The 15,458-nt window shown below is 41.9% G+C and overlaps 1 protein-coding gene across 4 annotated transcripts in view; it reads left to right on the forward strand.

Annotated features, from left to right (window-relative positions):
* The first annotated feature begins 3,931 nt into the window (after positions 1–3,931).
* Positions 3,932–15,458, forward strand: part of LOC126248944 (organic cation transporter protein) — a 308,493-nt gene continuing 296,966 nt past the window's right edge. The window contains exon 1 of one of the 4 annotated variants that reach the window (XM_049950466.1): positions 3,932–4,064. Coding sequence is in view for 1 of the 4 variants with exons in the window: in XM_049950465.1 (XP_049806422.1) it covers positions 7,750–7,758 (9 nt within the window). In the remaining 3 variants the exon portion in view is untranslated. Of the gene's footprint in view, positions 4,065–7,553; positions 7,759–15,458 lie in introns of those variants that run through there. The other 3 variants (XM_049950460.1, XM_049950462.1, XM_049950465.1) reach the window with 3 other exon arrangements.

The raw sequence follows: 15,458 nt of genomic DNA on the forward strand, positions 1-15,458 counted from the left end.
ACACTATAGTGATGGGGAGCTCGTGAATGAGTCGTTCAAATGAACGCTTCACTCCAGTGAAGTGTGAACTAACCACTCAATTTCAATGAACTGGTACTTCAAACTCTTCACAGATAATACACTCCATACTTTTTTCTAGTTCACTCACTCTCTTCCCCTCTTCCTCATCCCATTACATCGGCGCTACGTCACTCATTCTCCCTTCACTTCAGCTCCCCCTCTACTGTCTGTCGACGAATCGCGCGGCGTTTGTGGGAAACGATAGGTTTGCGATGGCTTGTGAAGGTGAGGGGCGAGGGGAAGGCAACGTCAGCTGCTTCCTGCAGTGCTGACATCATTACCCCCGACTATTTGTGCAGTTCAGTTATACTTCGCGTCTACCGGTAGCCTACCGTTGGCAGCGCTTGCGGACCAATGAATATTACAGATACAAACGAAGAGGCTGGCTGTGTGAGCACGCACAGCCAACATGAAAATAAAAGGTTTGTTAATAACACTGAAAGAGGGATTTTACATGAAATCGTACCAATGACTACAGGTGACTGTTTAAACTGTTTTGAATCTGGAGGGTTATTATTCTCAACAAAAATAAAATCTACAGGAAAACTTCTGAATAATTACTTAAAGTAGATATATAGACTTTGTGACAGTGGTAAACATACACATTCTATTTTGGATTAAATTTTAAAAGGAACATAAAATTGGACTGCATTTCGTTGATAGCCCTAGTTTTCAGTCTATGAATACAACAAATAATGTTTCACTTGGCAGATAAAGACTTTTTTGGGCGCTTCATGAGAAAATGTCGAGCAAGATTAAATGTAATACCTTCTTTATATGTGACAGGCTTCTCTGTTTATCTTTCCTTTGTCCCCTTCGACCATGCTCTATTTAAGGGGCTCCGGAACGCCCTATACTTGCAATGTTAAAATAACGCTTATAAATTACATCTTTCCTCACAAAGTATTTGAGGTAGGAAGTTGAACTTTTTACAGATTATTTATTGGAATATGGGCTACAACTTAACACAGGGATTTTACAAAATTTTAGTTCAGTTATTAAAGATGGTTTTTTTTCAATTATAATGAAAATTCACAACATTTTTTTGCAATTTTTTATTTATATATTCAAAAATATACAGTTTTCTTGGAAAAAGGCTGTGTTAAATTATGCAGAAGGTACTGTGTAACATTTACTGAAAGTTTTAAACAAATATGTTTGGAAGATCCTTAAAAAACATGTAATTAGTATGAGAAAATAAAAGTTTTGGGAATCGAGCGACAAAGATTGGATTAACTTTTTAGTGCATTCCAGGTCCATAGGATGGATTATCTTCATCCTCTGCAAACTCCTCCTCCAGCTTCCTCTTGTTCCTCCTCCTGTTTACTCTTGCTTGTATTTCTAGACTCTTTACAGCCCTGTCTGCAGCCCGAAGGCGTTCCTTGTCTAAAGCAAGCATCGCTCGTACCATGTTAGAACCTATCTTCATTCCCATATTTCTAAATACCTTGCACCTTACAATGTTGCCATCACTGAAAGTCGCAACAGCATCATACACACCAAAGTGAAGTGTTTCTATTCCAACAAATACAGTCTTGGGGATTCTCGACCATATAACACTATTTACACTTTCATTGGGGTTTTGAGTTTTTCCGTCAATACACTTTTTCAACAGTTCAGGTGCTGCTAAGTCTCTGAAAATAGGTTTTATCACCTCCATTATTGCAAGAGGCAGACTATGCTTATGAGTGTACACTTCACCAGTTAGCAATCCTTTGTTATATTTACACCAACTGTCTTCTTCTTTGGGACACAAGCTATGTTGGGGATTTTCATCGGTTGAAGGAGTATGAAAAAAAAGAGCCCAAACAGCCTTCTTCATTTCGTCGACACTTTGTGTATTTTGCCTAATAGCCATTCCATAATAGTTCTGTATTTTGTCAATTACACTGTCAGTTAACCTTCCCTTCCCATCCAACCCTTTACCATCACTGAGTTTTTGTTTTTGTACGAAGCTTTCAGTCGCTTCTGTACGTGTCCAATACACTCAAATTTCTGCACTACAACATCATCACCATAGGGCTTCAGTCCTTGAACATGTTTGAAACTTTTAGAATCACCGTCACCAAGGTAATTAACATATCGCACTTTATCACACGCCTCAGAACGCTGGAATATACTGGCAACACCAGCCACTTCCATTCCTCCACTACTGCCACTATAGTTAGCTTTTCAATTATTTTCATGTGTACCTTTATATTTTTGTGGACATCTACAATACTTTGATATTACTGCTACATCTAAAACTTTCCCTGTATACATACTGGTGGCAGATACTACACCATGAAGAGATGTGTGTCCCCGTTTATGCCAGGTACCATCGAACGCCGCAGTCAAATCTCTGTTACCATTATTTTCCATTACTGCCTCTTCCACAGCGTTCTTCATAGATTCTATACAGACATCTTCTACTTTAGACCCTATTAATTTATTATAGGTCGTAAACTTGGTTGGGGGATTTGGAAGATTCATGATGCCACAGAAAATTGCACCTGCAGTAGCACCCTTACCAACTGAATGCAAGAAATAAACAAATCTAATGTTGTGTTCGTAGATTTTGCTGCCATTTTCTTCAGTTGCAGTTACTGCAACACTGTTCCAAAAGGTGGTCATGTATGAACACTTATCACATTTCAGTTGTATTTCACTAGCAAGTCCTACGTGCTTTATTATGGAGAGTTCCAGATCAACTTCACTACAATGAATACATCTTACACAGTTTGAAAAAATTCCTTTGAGAACCGACATATCAAATATTTCATTCACATCCGATTCGCCCATAAAACATTCATAGTTTTCACTCATTGAACCAAGCTTTTTCTGTGAAGTATTTTCTTTCCCACTTTGACTACTATGGGCAGGTGTACTTGAGAGGTTAGGTTCACTCACTTGGTTATCGTCTTTATTGTTTACAGTAATAACACATACCTTTGGCTTTCCAACATTTCTCCTTTTCTTAAAAGCCTTCAGAGGATTTCTAATAACTTTACTTTTACTCATTATTATACTTCAACAAAACAGAGACTCAAGAAACAGAATTAATTACGAATATTTTCGAGATAACGACAGAGTAAATAAACATAAAACAATCGACAATCACACCAGCGATATATATTGAACCATAACAGGTTAGCCACAACACATACTTTATCTCACATCACTAAAATGTACCTGATGAACACGGACGTTAATAATAACACCATTTGACAGCAGTTTAACAGCGCCACAGTGGGTCACGCCCATGTAGAACACATTTCAAAAAAAATTTAAAAATAGTTGTAGTCTTCGGAATTGAATAAATTATATATCTATTAAAAGGTAATAGTCTGCAGATTCAGAAAACGCAAAAAAGTAAAAATTGAACTTTTCATGATTTTGAGCCTTTCCGGAGCCCCTTAAGTTAACTCATACGCTGTAAGAGCGTAAAACGTTGCGTGCACGTTACTGCATAGTTCGGCCATCTGTTGGTAAAATTATGAAGTATTACGAAGCTTTATTGTACGAGCGAGTCGAAGCGAGCGTAGCCGCGGCTGAGCTGCGAACTGGGCAACTTCGCCAGGCTTCCGTACTTCGTGAATGAACTACTTCATTTGAACGCTTCACGGCAAAGAGTGAAATGAATGAAGTAGTTCACGGGAATGAACGAGTTCGACCCACCTCTAGTACACTATAGACGCCTTTCATGCAATCCTGCGAAATGGCGTCGAGTAGAAAGGCATACCCCACACCTTGAGTCAGACGACATTGTTATATAAGGGTAGTCTAACAATGTGTGAACAGTTTTTGTTTAGGTGTTTCCGTTACTCTGATAACTACAGAAACAATGCACAGCGTCCCGTTGTGCGACTGGTGTGAATCTGGGACGCGCATTGTGTGTCTGTGCTGCACCGCTATTCCTGTTGTGGCGAGGTCGAGCTCCCCACCTCGTCACCTCTCCAGTCGGCCACGTGAGCCCGCCGCAGCGCCACCTGCGCAGTTCCTAACCGCCACTCAGCAGCCATGAGGTAACCTTTCCATCACACTTATGTCTCTTTCCCTCTATGAGAGCACCCACCAAACTGGAAGGGTAGAAGACCGAAATTAGTTTTCTAACTAACGTGGTCCAGTGACAGGTCACAAACGAAACGTATAACATTCGCTTATTTATGTTGTAGGAAAATTCTGGCAGAACGTAAATACCTTAGGATTAAAGGAGACCACTCATCGAAAAGCAGAACCGTCGAGTTGTCAGTAGGCACACGCAGAAGGAAGAAGTCTTGCTAGCTTTCAGAGTCATCCTTTGACGAGCTAGAGTAAATTACACACACACACACACACACACACGCACGCACACACACACACACACAGAGAGAGAGAGAGAGAGAGAGACTCAACAGGCGCCTTCACACCCTATGCCCCTACACGATGCCGGCTAGCCTCAGCCGGGACCATGTATGGGTAAAGGCGTGTGTGTGTCTAATTTAGCTCGTCAAAGGGTAATTACAAAAGCTAGGTAGAAAGGCATACCCCACACCTTGAGTCATACCACAGTATTATATAAGGACAGTCTAACAATGTGTGGACAATTTTTGTTTTTGTTTAGGTGTCTATCGACAACTCGGCGCTTCTGCTTTTCGATACCATATTGCAGTACCTGTGCTGTTCAGAAGTACGATGCAGATTTTCTTTGGATACGCATGCATGTCCAAAGGAACGGGGCAACAGGCACTGCAGCGACTACAGCCGTTATGAAATACATGAAATGTATTCGCATTTGCGAATATGGACAGTGCCGCGCGGGATTAGCCGAGCGGTCTCAGGCGCTGCTGTCATGGACTGTGCGGCTAGTCCCGGCGGAGGTTCGAGTCCTCCCTCGGATGTGTGTTTGTCCTTAGGATGATTCAGGTTAAGTAGTGTGTAAGCTTAGGGACTGATGACCTTAGCAGTTAAGTCCCATAAGATTTTACACACATTTCGAATATGGACAACCATCAGCTTTATAATGGAATAACAACAATGAAAATCTGATTTTCACTGTCGTCATTCCATTATACAGCTGATGGTTGTCCATTTCGCAAATCCGAATACGTTTCATGTACCTCTGCTTTTTGGTGAATGGTCTCCTTTAATCCTAAAGTATTTAGTATTCATTTATCACATCACGACTGTACTGTGCAAGTTGATTCGCTGGGCTCTCACGCGATAGGACTGGGATTAGAGTCCCCCAGATTTACGTTTTCTATGGCTTCCCTAAATCGCTCATCGGAAACGCCGCGATGCTTAATCTGGAAGGACACGGATGATTTTCTTTCTCAGTCCGAGCTTGTGCGTAATTAGCTCTTAGTCGACAAACGCTAACGTTTAATCATCATATTTACATTCCAATACTACAACTGTGTTTGGCATTGGAAATTGTAGTTAATTATACGTTCCATAAATTATATGCTCGATTTTTATAGAAATTAAATGGAAAGAGTAAGCTTAAGTTTTAAGTACACGCGATTTGATTACTGTATCAGCTGGTTCGGTACAAATTTTATTGCTGTCACTCACACTAAATCACTGTCAGTGTTGCTATCAGAAGTGTGACAAAGTTGACACAATATTTAACATCGTCGGCCGCTGCGGCCGAGTGGTTCTAGGCGCTACAGTCCGGAACCGCGCTGCTGCTACGGTCGCAGGTTCGAATCCTGCCTCGGACATGGATGTGTGTGATGTCCTTAGGTTAGTTAGGTTTAAGTAGTTCTAAGTCTAGGGGACTGATGACCTCAGATGTTAAGTCCCATAGTGCTTAGAGCCATTTGAACCATTTAACATATTTGTTCTAGTCTCATAGAAACAGCAGGGAGCTCGAAAAGGATCCAGTTCGAAGCAATTACGCACCCAGGTTCTTCTAGAATCCATGGGATTTTCAAGAAGAATTTCAAAACAGCCTGCATTTTCAGTAATTCAACGTCGTGCAGTACTCGCTTCTCGTTTACTCGCTTGCAGACCATGCGGTCTCCATTTATCTACTCTATGTATTGGTGTATTTTATTCTCTTTTCAATAGAATTAGTAACTCCGGCCTCAAATAATCGACGAGTAAAGTGCTTAGTTATTCCCACCATTTCCGTCTCTCTTGATTTCTGCAGAATTACAAGAGTTTCTGCCTTTAATATCCTTTTGCTCTGGCGTAGTTTTTCGATAGCAGAATGGGAAGGTATATGTCTCAGTGAGGTGTATTTGTCAGAGAGAGGTCGGAATGAGCATTATCGATTCAGTTTCTACACTGATGGGAGATATCGTTTAGTAGTACTAATTCTCGCTCGGTATACCGTCAATACCGGCTGCGTTTACACTGGTTTGGTCACTGTAACATACCACAGACATGAAACCATTTTGTGCCTTGTCCTTAAACAGCAATCACATGCAAAGAAGAAATTTGCTGAAGACTAGCTTAAGAAAACCTACTGCCATTCTCCCAAACTGGTTTAAGGAAATCACGGGAAATCTCAGGATGAGCGAGATGAACGGTATTTGAATAGTGCTCTTGCCCAATGTCTTTCTCTTCAATACGAACAGCCGTACCTTTGTCTCGGCAACAAATCAGACGGATCACCATCTGTATAGAGGCTTTTGATTTCACTAACACAACGTGGAAATAGCAAACCTTTCCAAAACGACACTTGATTATTTTAGGATGTAAACCCGAAATATTTGAGGAAGAAAATGCCTCCCCGTGCTGTCTGCCTGTACGTCTGTATTCTGCGGGTATATGTTGGGTGCTCAAGAATATTCGTAGTTTCCGCCCTGAAAGCCGATTCTGGAAGTTTTCTTAGCCGCTTCTCGCGAGATATATGGTGCCCTCCTGCGAATCTTAGGCAGTTAAGATTTTCAACATTATTATTAGTAATGCTTTACGATGGTAGGCAATGGAAACCTCATAACTCCATCTGTCCGTCAAAACTCGTAATTCCAGTAACCAGTAACTCCATAATCGAAGAGAGATTTGAGAGTGCATGACTTTCTTTAATCTATCAATAGCTAGGCTTCTAGTATACAGTTAACATATTTAGCAACTTTCTGTATCAAATTATATTATTCTGTAAGAAACCGTTTTTGCTTCAGCTGCAGAATTCAACAAAATGGAGTTACGTGGTTTTCATTGCCTACCATAGCTTATCTTGTGCTAGGAACGACTCATCTTAAGACAGTCGTCGACAGTGTCCTTTAATGAAAAATCAGCACAGCAAAAGTCAGTAAAGAATATTGCGAGTCGCATCTCGATCGGTAGGCGAAGGAACAGAAGAAGGCACGTCAACGAGGGACAATGATAATTAATGCAGCCGCTTGTGTGTTCGTTAATTGACTCATGTGGTCAACGAGCATTCTGAATATTGCGCAACGACTGTGGAGACATCTAGCGGCAAAAGAAGAAACGTCATTCTGTATCGCCGTTTCCCCAAGTTTTAATTCGTCCGAAAAACACGCGACGCGTATATCCCCGGCTTGTTTACATGCCGTAGCGGGATTTTGATGAAGCTAGAGCGCTGTGCGATAGCAAAGATCACGTTAGTTGAGCTGTGTGTGTCACACACGCTGTGAGCGGTCGCTGCACCCTTCCCGCCGCTATTTTTAATATCAAACGACGCGACCTACCGGTAGCGCTGAAGAAGTGGACGCAGTATTCTAGCAATTAGTTTTTTATTCCAGCTGAACTTAGGGTATCATGACGAAGGTCAGTATCGATTTCTTTCTCGTTTTCTTGTCGTGCGGTGCGTGTGTCGCCACACTCCCCTGTTTTTGTTTAATATTACCTGTTTCTCTCTCCTTGCGTTTGTGTGTCTTTCTTTCTGTGCGTATAGAGCGTTTCGGTAACTACCTTCTATATTTTATTGCTTGTTCAGTGCTAGCTGAAGTTACAAGAATGGGAATATGTGCGTGACATTTGGTTATTAGATAATCTTCTCCTTTCCTATAGTCTCAAGCTACGAAGTTACACGGTTGATTATCACTGACTGTAGCCGTTATAGACTATCTGGAGATTTATAAAACACAAATGAAAATAAACATTATTGGCGAAGGTGCAGTACTGTATGATTAGATATACACAATTTAATGCATAAGGGACAGTCAAATGAAAATAAGACACATAGAAAAAAATAAATGAAATGTTTATCATTTCATAAATAATCGCCATAACTGTTAATACACTGATCCATCTGTGAGCAAGACGCTCATTTTCTTCATGGAAAAGTGTTTGCGTTTGCCTAGAGAACCATGGTTGTATGCAGGCGTGCACCTCTTCGTCCGAAGTAAATCTGCGGCAACGAATGTCTTTCTTCACGGCTCCAAAAATATTGAAATCGTACGGGGAGAGATCAGGACTGTATGGAGGATGTATAAGGCCTCCCCAGCGAAACTTCTGCACCGTAGTCGAAACAACCTAGGCAACCGGTGGGCGGATATTATCCTGCAACAGAATGATGCTATCCGACAACATTCGTGGACGTTTGGGATTAACGGCGCGCCTCAATTTTTGCAGTGTCTACATACCTCTGTATGTTAACTGTGGCGCCGTGTTCCGGAAAGTTAATCAGCAGGGGCTCTTTGCAGTCAACTAAATAGGTCATCATGCCTTTCCCGGAACTGGCGTGCCTGTTATTTATATATATATATTGGCTGGTAGCAGTATAATATGGCATGCTCATCGCTATGAATGAGGAAACTGTACAAAGTTTACAATTGGCCAGTGTATGTTACATGCAAAGGATAGTCTGTAAATTAATTCACGGGTGGGACTTGGTGGAAAACGATTGTATATGTGGCACTGTGCGAACTGCTGTTTAACGTAGTGTTATCTTCACAGTCTATACAGAAGCAATTCAGAGGGGCTGTAGAATATCCATAGAGTCCACTCCGGGAAACTAGTTTATTTTAATTTCATTATTTTCATCTCAGAAACCCTCATAGGGAATTAATCACTGTTCCTAACACACATGAAACATTTGAAAATGGAGTTCAGAATTTCTGTTATCGATTTACTGTTCTCAGTTTAAGATCCTGTCTCGTCCATAAATGTCTGGACAACTAGTACCCTTTACACATGATCAAGATATCTTTGGGTTTTGTGAGAGATCCGTCGATAATATTCTGCTTCTGTAGTAGTTGTAGGTTTCACAGAGTGCCCTTTTGACTGCCACATATGTTTCATTCAGTATCTATCGATCTATGGCCTTATGCTTTGTTTTACACCTAACAGCCGCTGTTTCTTTAGAACAATAAGTTGATTCAGTTGTCGTTCGTGGTAGGACTTTGGTCAAGCAGTGCGCTTAATGCTGTAATACACTATCGATTTTTGCAATTTGTGGCTCATGGAAAGTGCGTAAGATAACAAACGCTAGTGTTGCGCCAGGTGGTGCAATTAAAAAGTCGATATGTGTTTGATGTGAAGGAATCTTACTTAAGCTTGATGCAGTGTTAATCCGTGTCTTAAAGATGATCGCCTGACCGAAATATGTTGTCTAGAAATAAATATTCGTTACAACACCTTTTCGTAGTTTCATGATGTCTTCTTTCGCTGCTTTAGAAGTTTATGTACAGAGACTGTATACCTTGGAGAGCTCCTTCTATCATGAATTGTTGTACTAGTTACAATTCGGTCCAGTTCTTTGTCAACTATTCACCTAAATTAGAACTACAGTTCCTCTACATGCTCTTACCCAGTCCTAAATGTCTCGAGTTCCCATTGAGGTATGAAAATACTGCTTCGTTATCGTGTTTATTGAGTTTGTAAGCCTTTCTACTTTTTTTAATTGTCCTCTGTACTTCACTAATCATTGTTGTTACGACTGCGTCATGATCACTGACACGAGTTTCAATGTCGACACCTATCAGCCAGGTGTAACGAACAGCAGTGAATACAATTTTGTGTGACCCTTCGACGAGACAGCTTTCTGAACGAATGAGATATCACACAATTTGTGATTAATTTAATGCAATATTATTTTCTTTGCTCTCTCGTTGTTTTAAAAGAACGTACTTCCAAATATAAAGTCAGTGTATTAAAATAGTAGACTACGGCGTTTGAATACGACCGCCATCAGCCGGCCGGGGTGGCCGAGTGGTTCTAGGCGCTTCAGTGTGGAACCGCGCGACCGCTACGGTCGCAGTAGTTCTAAGTTCTAGGGGACTGATGACCTCAGATGTTGAGTCCCATAGTGCTCAGAGCCATTTGAACCATTTGAACGACCGCCATCCCATGGTGAAAAACAGGAAAAGCAGTGTTGCGAGAGGCAGGAAAGCATGAAAACGCGCGCCGCCCCACTGCGACAAACACCATTCTCAGCGCCGGCGTCTGCTTGTTGAGCAGTATAACCGCTGTCTTATAATGAACACGCATTTGTACTCTGTCAATAGTCTAGAAGTTCTTGCACCGTACTAATAGCACTTATTACTTTCAACGTTATATTATTCTTGTGTTGGAGTACTCTCGTAACCGAGAATTTTGTACGGCCTACTTCGGAATGAGGCAACAGCCGTGCCGCAGTGGATACACTGGTTCCCGTCAGATTACCGAAGTTAAGCGCTGTCGGGCGTTGCCCGCACTTGGATGGGTAACCATCCACGCCGCCATGCGCTGTTGCCATTTTTCGGGGTGCACTCAGCCTTGTGATGCCAACTGAGGAGCTAATGGACCGAATAGTAACGGCTCCGGTCAACGAAAACCATCATAACGACCGGGAGAGCGGTGTGCTGACCACACGCCCCTCCTATCCGCATCCTCAGCTGAGGATGACACGACGGTCGGATGGTCCCGATGGGCCACTTGGCCTGAAGACGGAGTGCTTTATTTCCGAATAAGGGAGACATATTTTCCTTTAGACGGTATTTATTACGATCTCTTTTTCGTTACACAAACACTTTCAGTTTTAACTATCTCGAGCGTTTATCTGAATAAAAAGCACAGGACATTACCCCCACGAAACGAGAACACATTGGTGTCAACATAATCTGCCTCCGTAGCCAACGTCGCTAACGCACAGTTGGGAGGGGGCACTCGACGCACGGATAAGCCGTTCGAATCCTAGTGGTGGAAACAGTTTTCACTGACTACCAGTATTTGGCTGGCAAGGGGAGGTGAGGTAGTGGCGTAAAAGTTCCTGATTACCAGGTTTTACGCCAGTGTTCTGTTTTAAATAACAAACCTCTCTGAAACGTCTCGTCTGGTAAGGGCATATGACACTGTTGATGGTGTTCCATCCGTCGGATTAGATCGTTAAGCTTGGCCGCTCCTTGTTGCTATTCGCGAATAGTAGGCTAAGTGCCGGCATTGAGTTTCTCTGACTCCTTTCTAGCATCATCATCATCATCATCCAACACAAACATTATACCGCATACACACAATACATACAACTAGTATTTCAAATATTGTAATGCAGCATGTTGCAAATAAATAAACAAAAAAATGATGTCAATATAACTTAAAGGGGAATATAGTTACTTAGAAGAAGGTGCTATTGTATTAAATTGAAGCAAATTCACACGATATGCTATCATTCGGGATGTTTTACGAATTATACTGTTCGTGATGGCTTGGTAGATACTCAGTGAGAAAAATGTCTAAAGATATAGCTCTGACCAAAGAATACAAGTCGAAAATCAGAATTGGGTTTCGCATCGAAAACAACATTAAAGTAACATACTATGAGCCACCCATATAATGGAACCGTTAAATACATAGTACATACACACAACATGGCAGCGACAATTGTGACATGCTAGACCAACAGGAAACATCGGGTTCGTTTTAAAGAATACAAAAAGCCTCATGAAAATAATGTGACTGCCTTTCCGCTGCTTTTCGTAAACAACAAACCTACGTTCTGAAACAATTACCGTAATCATCATTCATTATGCAAAAAAGGGAAGAAAATGAATAGAGATCAAAATTGGTAGTCACTTTTAAATCCATGAAGTGGACTCGTCAACGAGCAAACTGATCTACAAGACAAAAGTTTCCTCGAAAGTTTTAGACACGTTCCACTCATAGAAAAAAAAGAAAGTATCCTTTCTATTAGCAGTTTTCCCACTGACAGGTTTATTTATACTGTCAATAATTTGAGAGAAACTTTTAGATTTTCCAGTATGTCCATTTTTCACATTCATAACTTCTTAATAGTTTTGTTTTTATTTTTTAAAGTTTGTTGTCAGTTTTTAGTAGTTTTCATTTAGGTACGTGGTCGTTGTGCTGTAGCAGACAGCCCTGGAGGTCCTGGATACAATCTCGGGTAGAAGTGGGGATTTTTTCTCGTTCCAGTCCCCCCAGGACGGCCCCAGTTCCACTCAGCCTTCTATCAAATGAGCATCGACGTTCTTTCCCTTGTTTGTGAGTGTGCGCGCGCGCGCGAGGTTGTGGTCAGGTCAATAGCCCGGGCATGGGCTAGCGCCAGAGACTTTACGTTTTATTTCGGTATACAAATAATTGTATATGCATAGATCTTTGAAATTAGTCTGTCCTGAGATTTCTTCTTTGGTCAGCGTTACATCTTTGTATCGACTAGTTGTCAAACCATCACGAACAATATAACTCGTAAAACATCACAATCAGTAGCACAGTATACGAATTCACTGCCTTTTCCATACATATGGTACTTGGCACTGGAAGATTGTGTTTCTGTTTCGTTACGTTTGCAATACTGTGTTCGTGCTCCGAGGCTCTAACGTCTCCTGGTTTTCATACAGGTACACATTCGAAAATGGATTTTTAAGCCGAAAATACTATTGTAACTGCGAAGGGGTATTAATGAATAGCACTGTTCATGTGGGGAAAATGTCACTTTCATACATAATTTTGTGGCTGTTGTGCTCACTAGGAAATACTATTCTAGTTTAATATCACGCCTACTTACTGATTCTGGCCTGGCAAGTGACTGATTGTGGAGGAGGGCACTGTGCTTTGCGAATGCATTCGTATCACACTACCACGTTGAAGGCATTTTTCTTTATGCGTCTACCATTTCAGATTTTCATGCAGTTCTGTTAAAATCTGCTGAAAGACCAAATGACCATTCGCATTGCTCTTATCTGCGTAAGCTCCATTTCCACTGTTATTCTGATCCGATGCAACACATTTGAGCATACTAAATGCGCACTGTAACTTACCACTTTGCCCAGGAGATGCTGGGAGCAAACGACTGGTTACTAAGCTCGCATTGTGCAAGGGTGTTAATAACGGACATATAACAGCGGAATTAACACAGAACATAGCCTGAACTGTCCTCTACATAACCCTACTGTTCAACATAAACACTATGCATTTGTACACATTTGCGCCATCGATGAACCCTGCCATCAAAACCGGGCTGGAAAAATTTAGGGTTTTGCTTCTTCATACATGATTTTAAAAACCTAAGTTTTGCTATTGTGAGTTGTAACGCATCTCTCTCCTAGAATCACTTGATCAGCACGTTCTCTATTGGCATCTATGACAGATGATGTCGCTGTCTGCTCGGTTTATCTGCAATGTACGTTTCTCCGTTACCAAACTTCTTCACGTAACGCTGCTCATTGGTGATGCCCATCAGAAAGGCCCCATTCACTCTCTTCGTGGTTAAGGTTAAAGCAGCTTTAAAATGATGTGTCAAGAAACAAAAGGCTGAATTTTTCCAAACAGTTTTTGATGCTTGGCTTCGACGATGTACGAATGCATGGTGACGGTGTTAAACGGCAGTGTTGTGTAGAGGACAGTTCAGGCTATGATACAGGGTGTTTCAAAAATGACCGGTATATTTGAAACGGCAATAAAAACTAAACGAGCAGCGATAGAGATACACCGTTTGTTGCAATATGCTTGGGACAACAGTACATTTTCAGGCAGACAAACTTTCGAAATTACAGTAGTTACAATTGTCAACAACAGATGGCGCTGCGGTCTGGGAAACTCTATAGTACGATATTTTCCACATATCCACCATGCGTAGCAATAATATGGCGTAGTCTCTGAATGAAATTACCCGAAACCTTTGACAACGTGTCTGGCGGAATGGCTTCACATGCAGATGAGATGTACTGCTTCAGCTGTTCAATTGTTTCTGGATTCTGGCGGTACACCTGGTCTTTCAAGTGTCCCCACAGAAAGAAGTCACAGGGATTCATGTCTGGCGAATAGGGAGGCCAATCCACGCCGCCTCCTGTATGTTTCGGATAGCCCAAAGCAATCACACGATCATCGAAATATTCATTCAGGAAATTAAAGACGTCGGCCGTGCGATGTGGCCGGGCACCATCTTGCATAAACCACGAGGTGTTCGCAGTGTCGTCTAAGGCAGTTTGTACCGCCACAAATTCACGAAGAATGTCCAGATAGCGTGATGCAGTAATCGTTTCGGATCTGAAAAATGGGCCAATGATTCCTTTGGAAGACATGGCGGCCCAGACCAGTACTTTTTGAGGATGCGGGGACGATGGGACTGCAACATGGGGCTTTTCGGTTCCCCATATGCGCCAGTTCTGTTTATTGACGAAGCCGTCCAGGTAAAAATAAGCTTCGTCAGTAAACCAAATGCTGCCCACATGCATATCGCCGTCATCAATCCTGTGCACTATATCGTTAGCGAATGTCTCTCGTGCAGCAATGGTAGCGGCGCTGAGGGGTTGCCGCGTTTGAATTTTGTATGGATAGAGGTGTAAACTCTGGCGCATGAGACGATACGTGGACGTTGGCGTCATTTGGACCGCAGCTGCAACACGGCGAACGGAAACCCTAGGCCGCTGTTGGATCACCTGCTGCACTAGCTGCGCGTTGCCCTCTGTGGTTGCCGTACGCGGTCGCCCTACCTTTCCAGCACGTTCATCCGTCACGTTCCCAGTCCGTTGAAATTTTTCAAACAGATCCTTTATTGTATCGCTTTTCGGTCCTTTGGTTACATTAAACCTCCGTTGAAAACTTTGTCTTGTTGCAACAACACTGTGTTCTAGGCGGTGGAATTCCAACACCAGACAAATCCTCTGTTCTAAGGAATAAACCATGTTGTCTACAGCACACTTGCACGTTGTGAACAGCACACGCTTACAGCAGAAAGACGACGTACAGAACGGCGCACCCACAGACTGCGTTGTCTTCTATATCTTTCACATCACTTGCAGCGCCATCTGTTGTTGAAAATTGTAACTACTGTAATTTAGAAAGTTTGTCCGCCTGAAAATGTACTGTTGTCCCAAGCATATTGCAACAAACGGTGTATTTCTATCGCCGCTCGTTTAGTTTTTATTGCCGTTTCAAATATACCAGTCATTTTTGAAACACCCTGTATGTACTAATTACGATGCCGTGTGTTTATTAATGCATTTTTTTATGACACAGGACGTATTTCTTCTTGACCCAACCTCATAACTTGACACTTACAAGGGAACCTCCCCATCGCACCCCCCTCAGAT

This window comes from Schistocerca nitens, chromosome 3 (genome assembly GCF_023898315.1).
Source record: "Schistocerca nitens isolate TAMUIC-IGC-003100 chromosome 3, iqSchNite1.1, whole genome shotgun sequence".
NCBI classification, from domain to species: Eukaryota; Metazoa; Arthropoda; class Insecta; order Orthoptera; family Acrididae; genus Schistocerca; species Schistocerca nitens.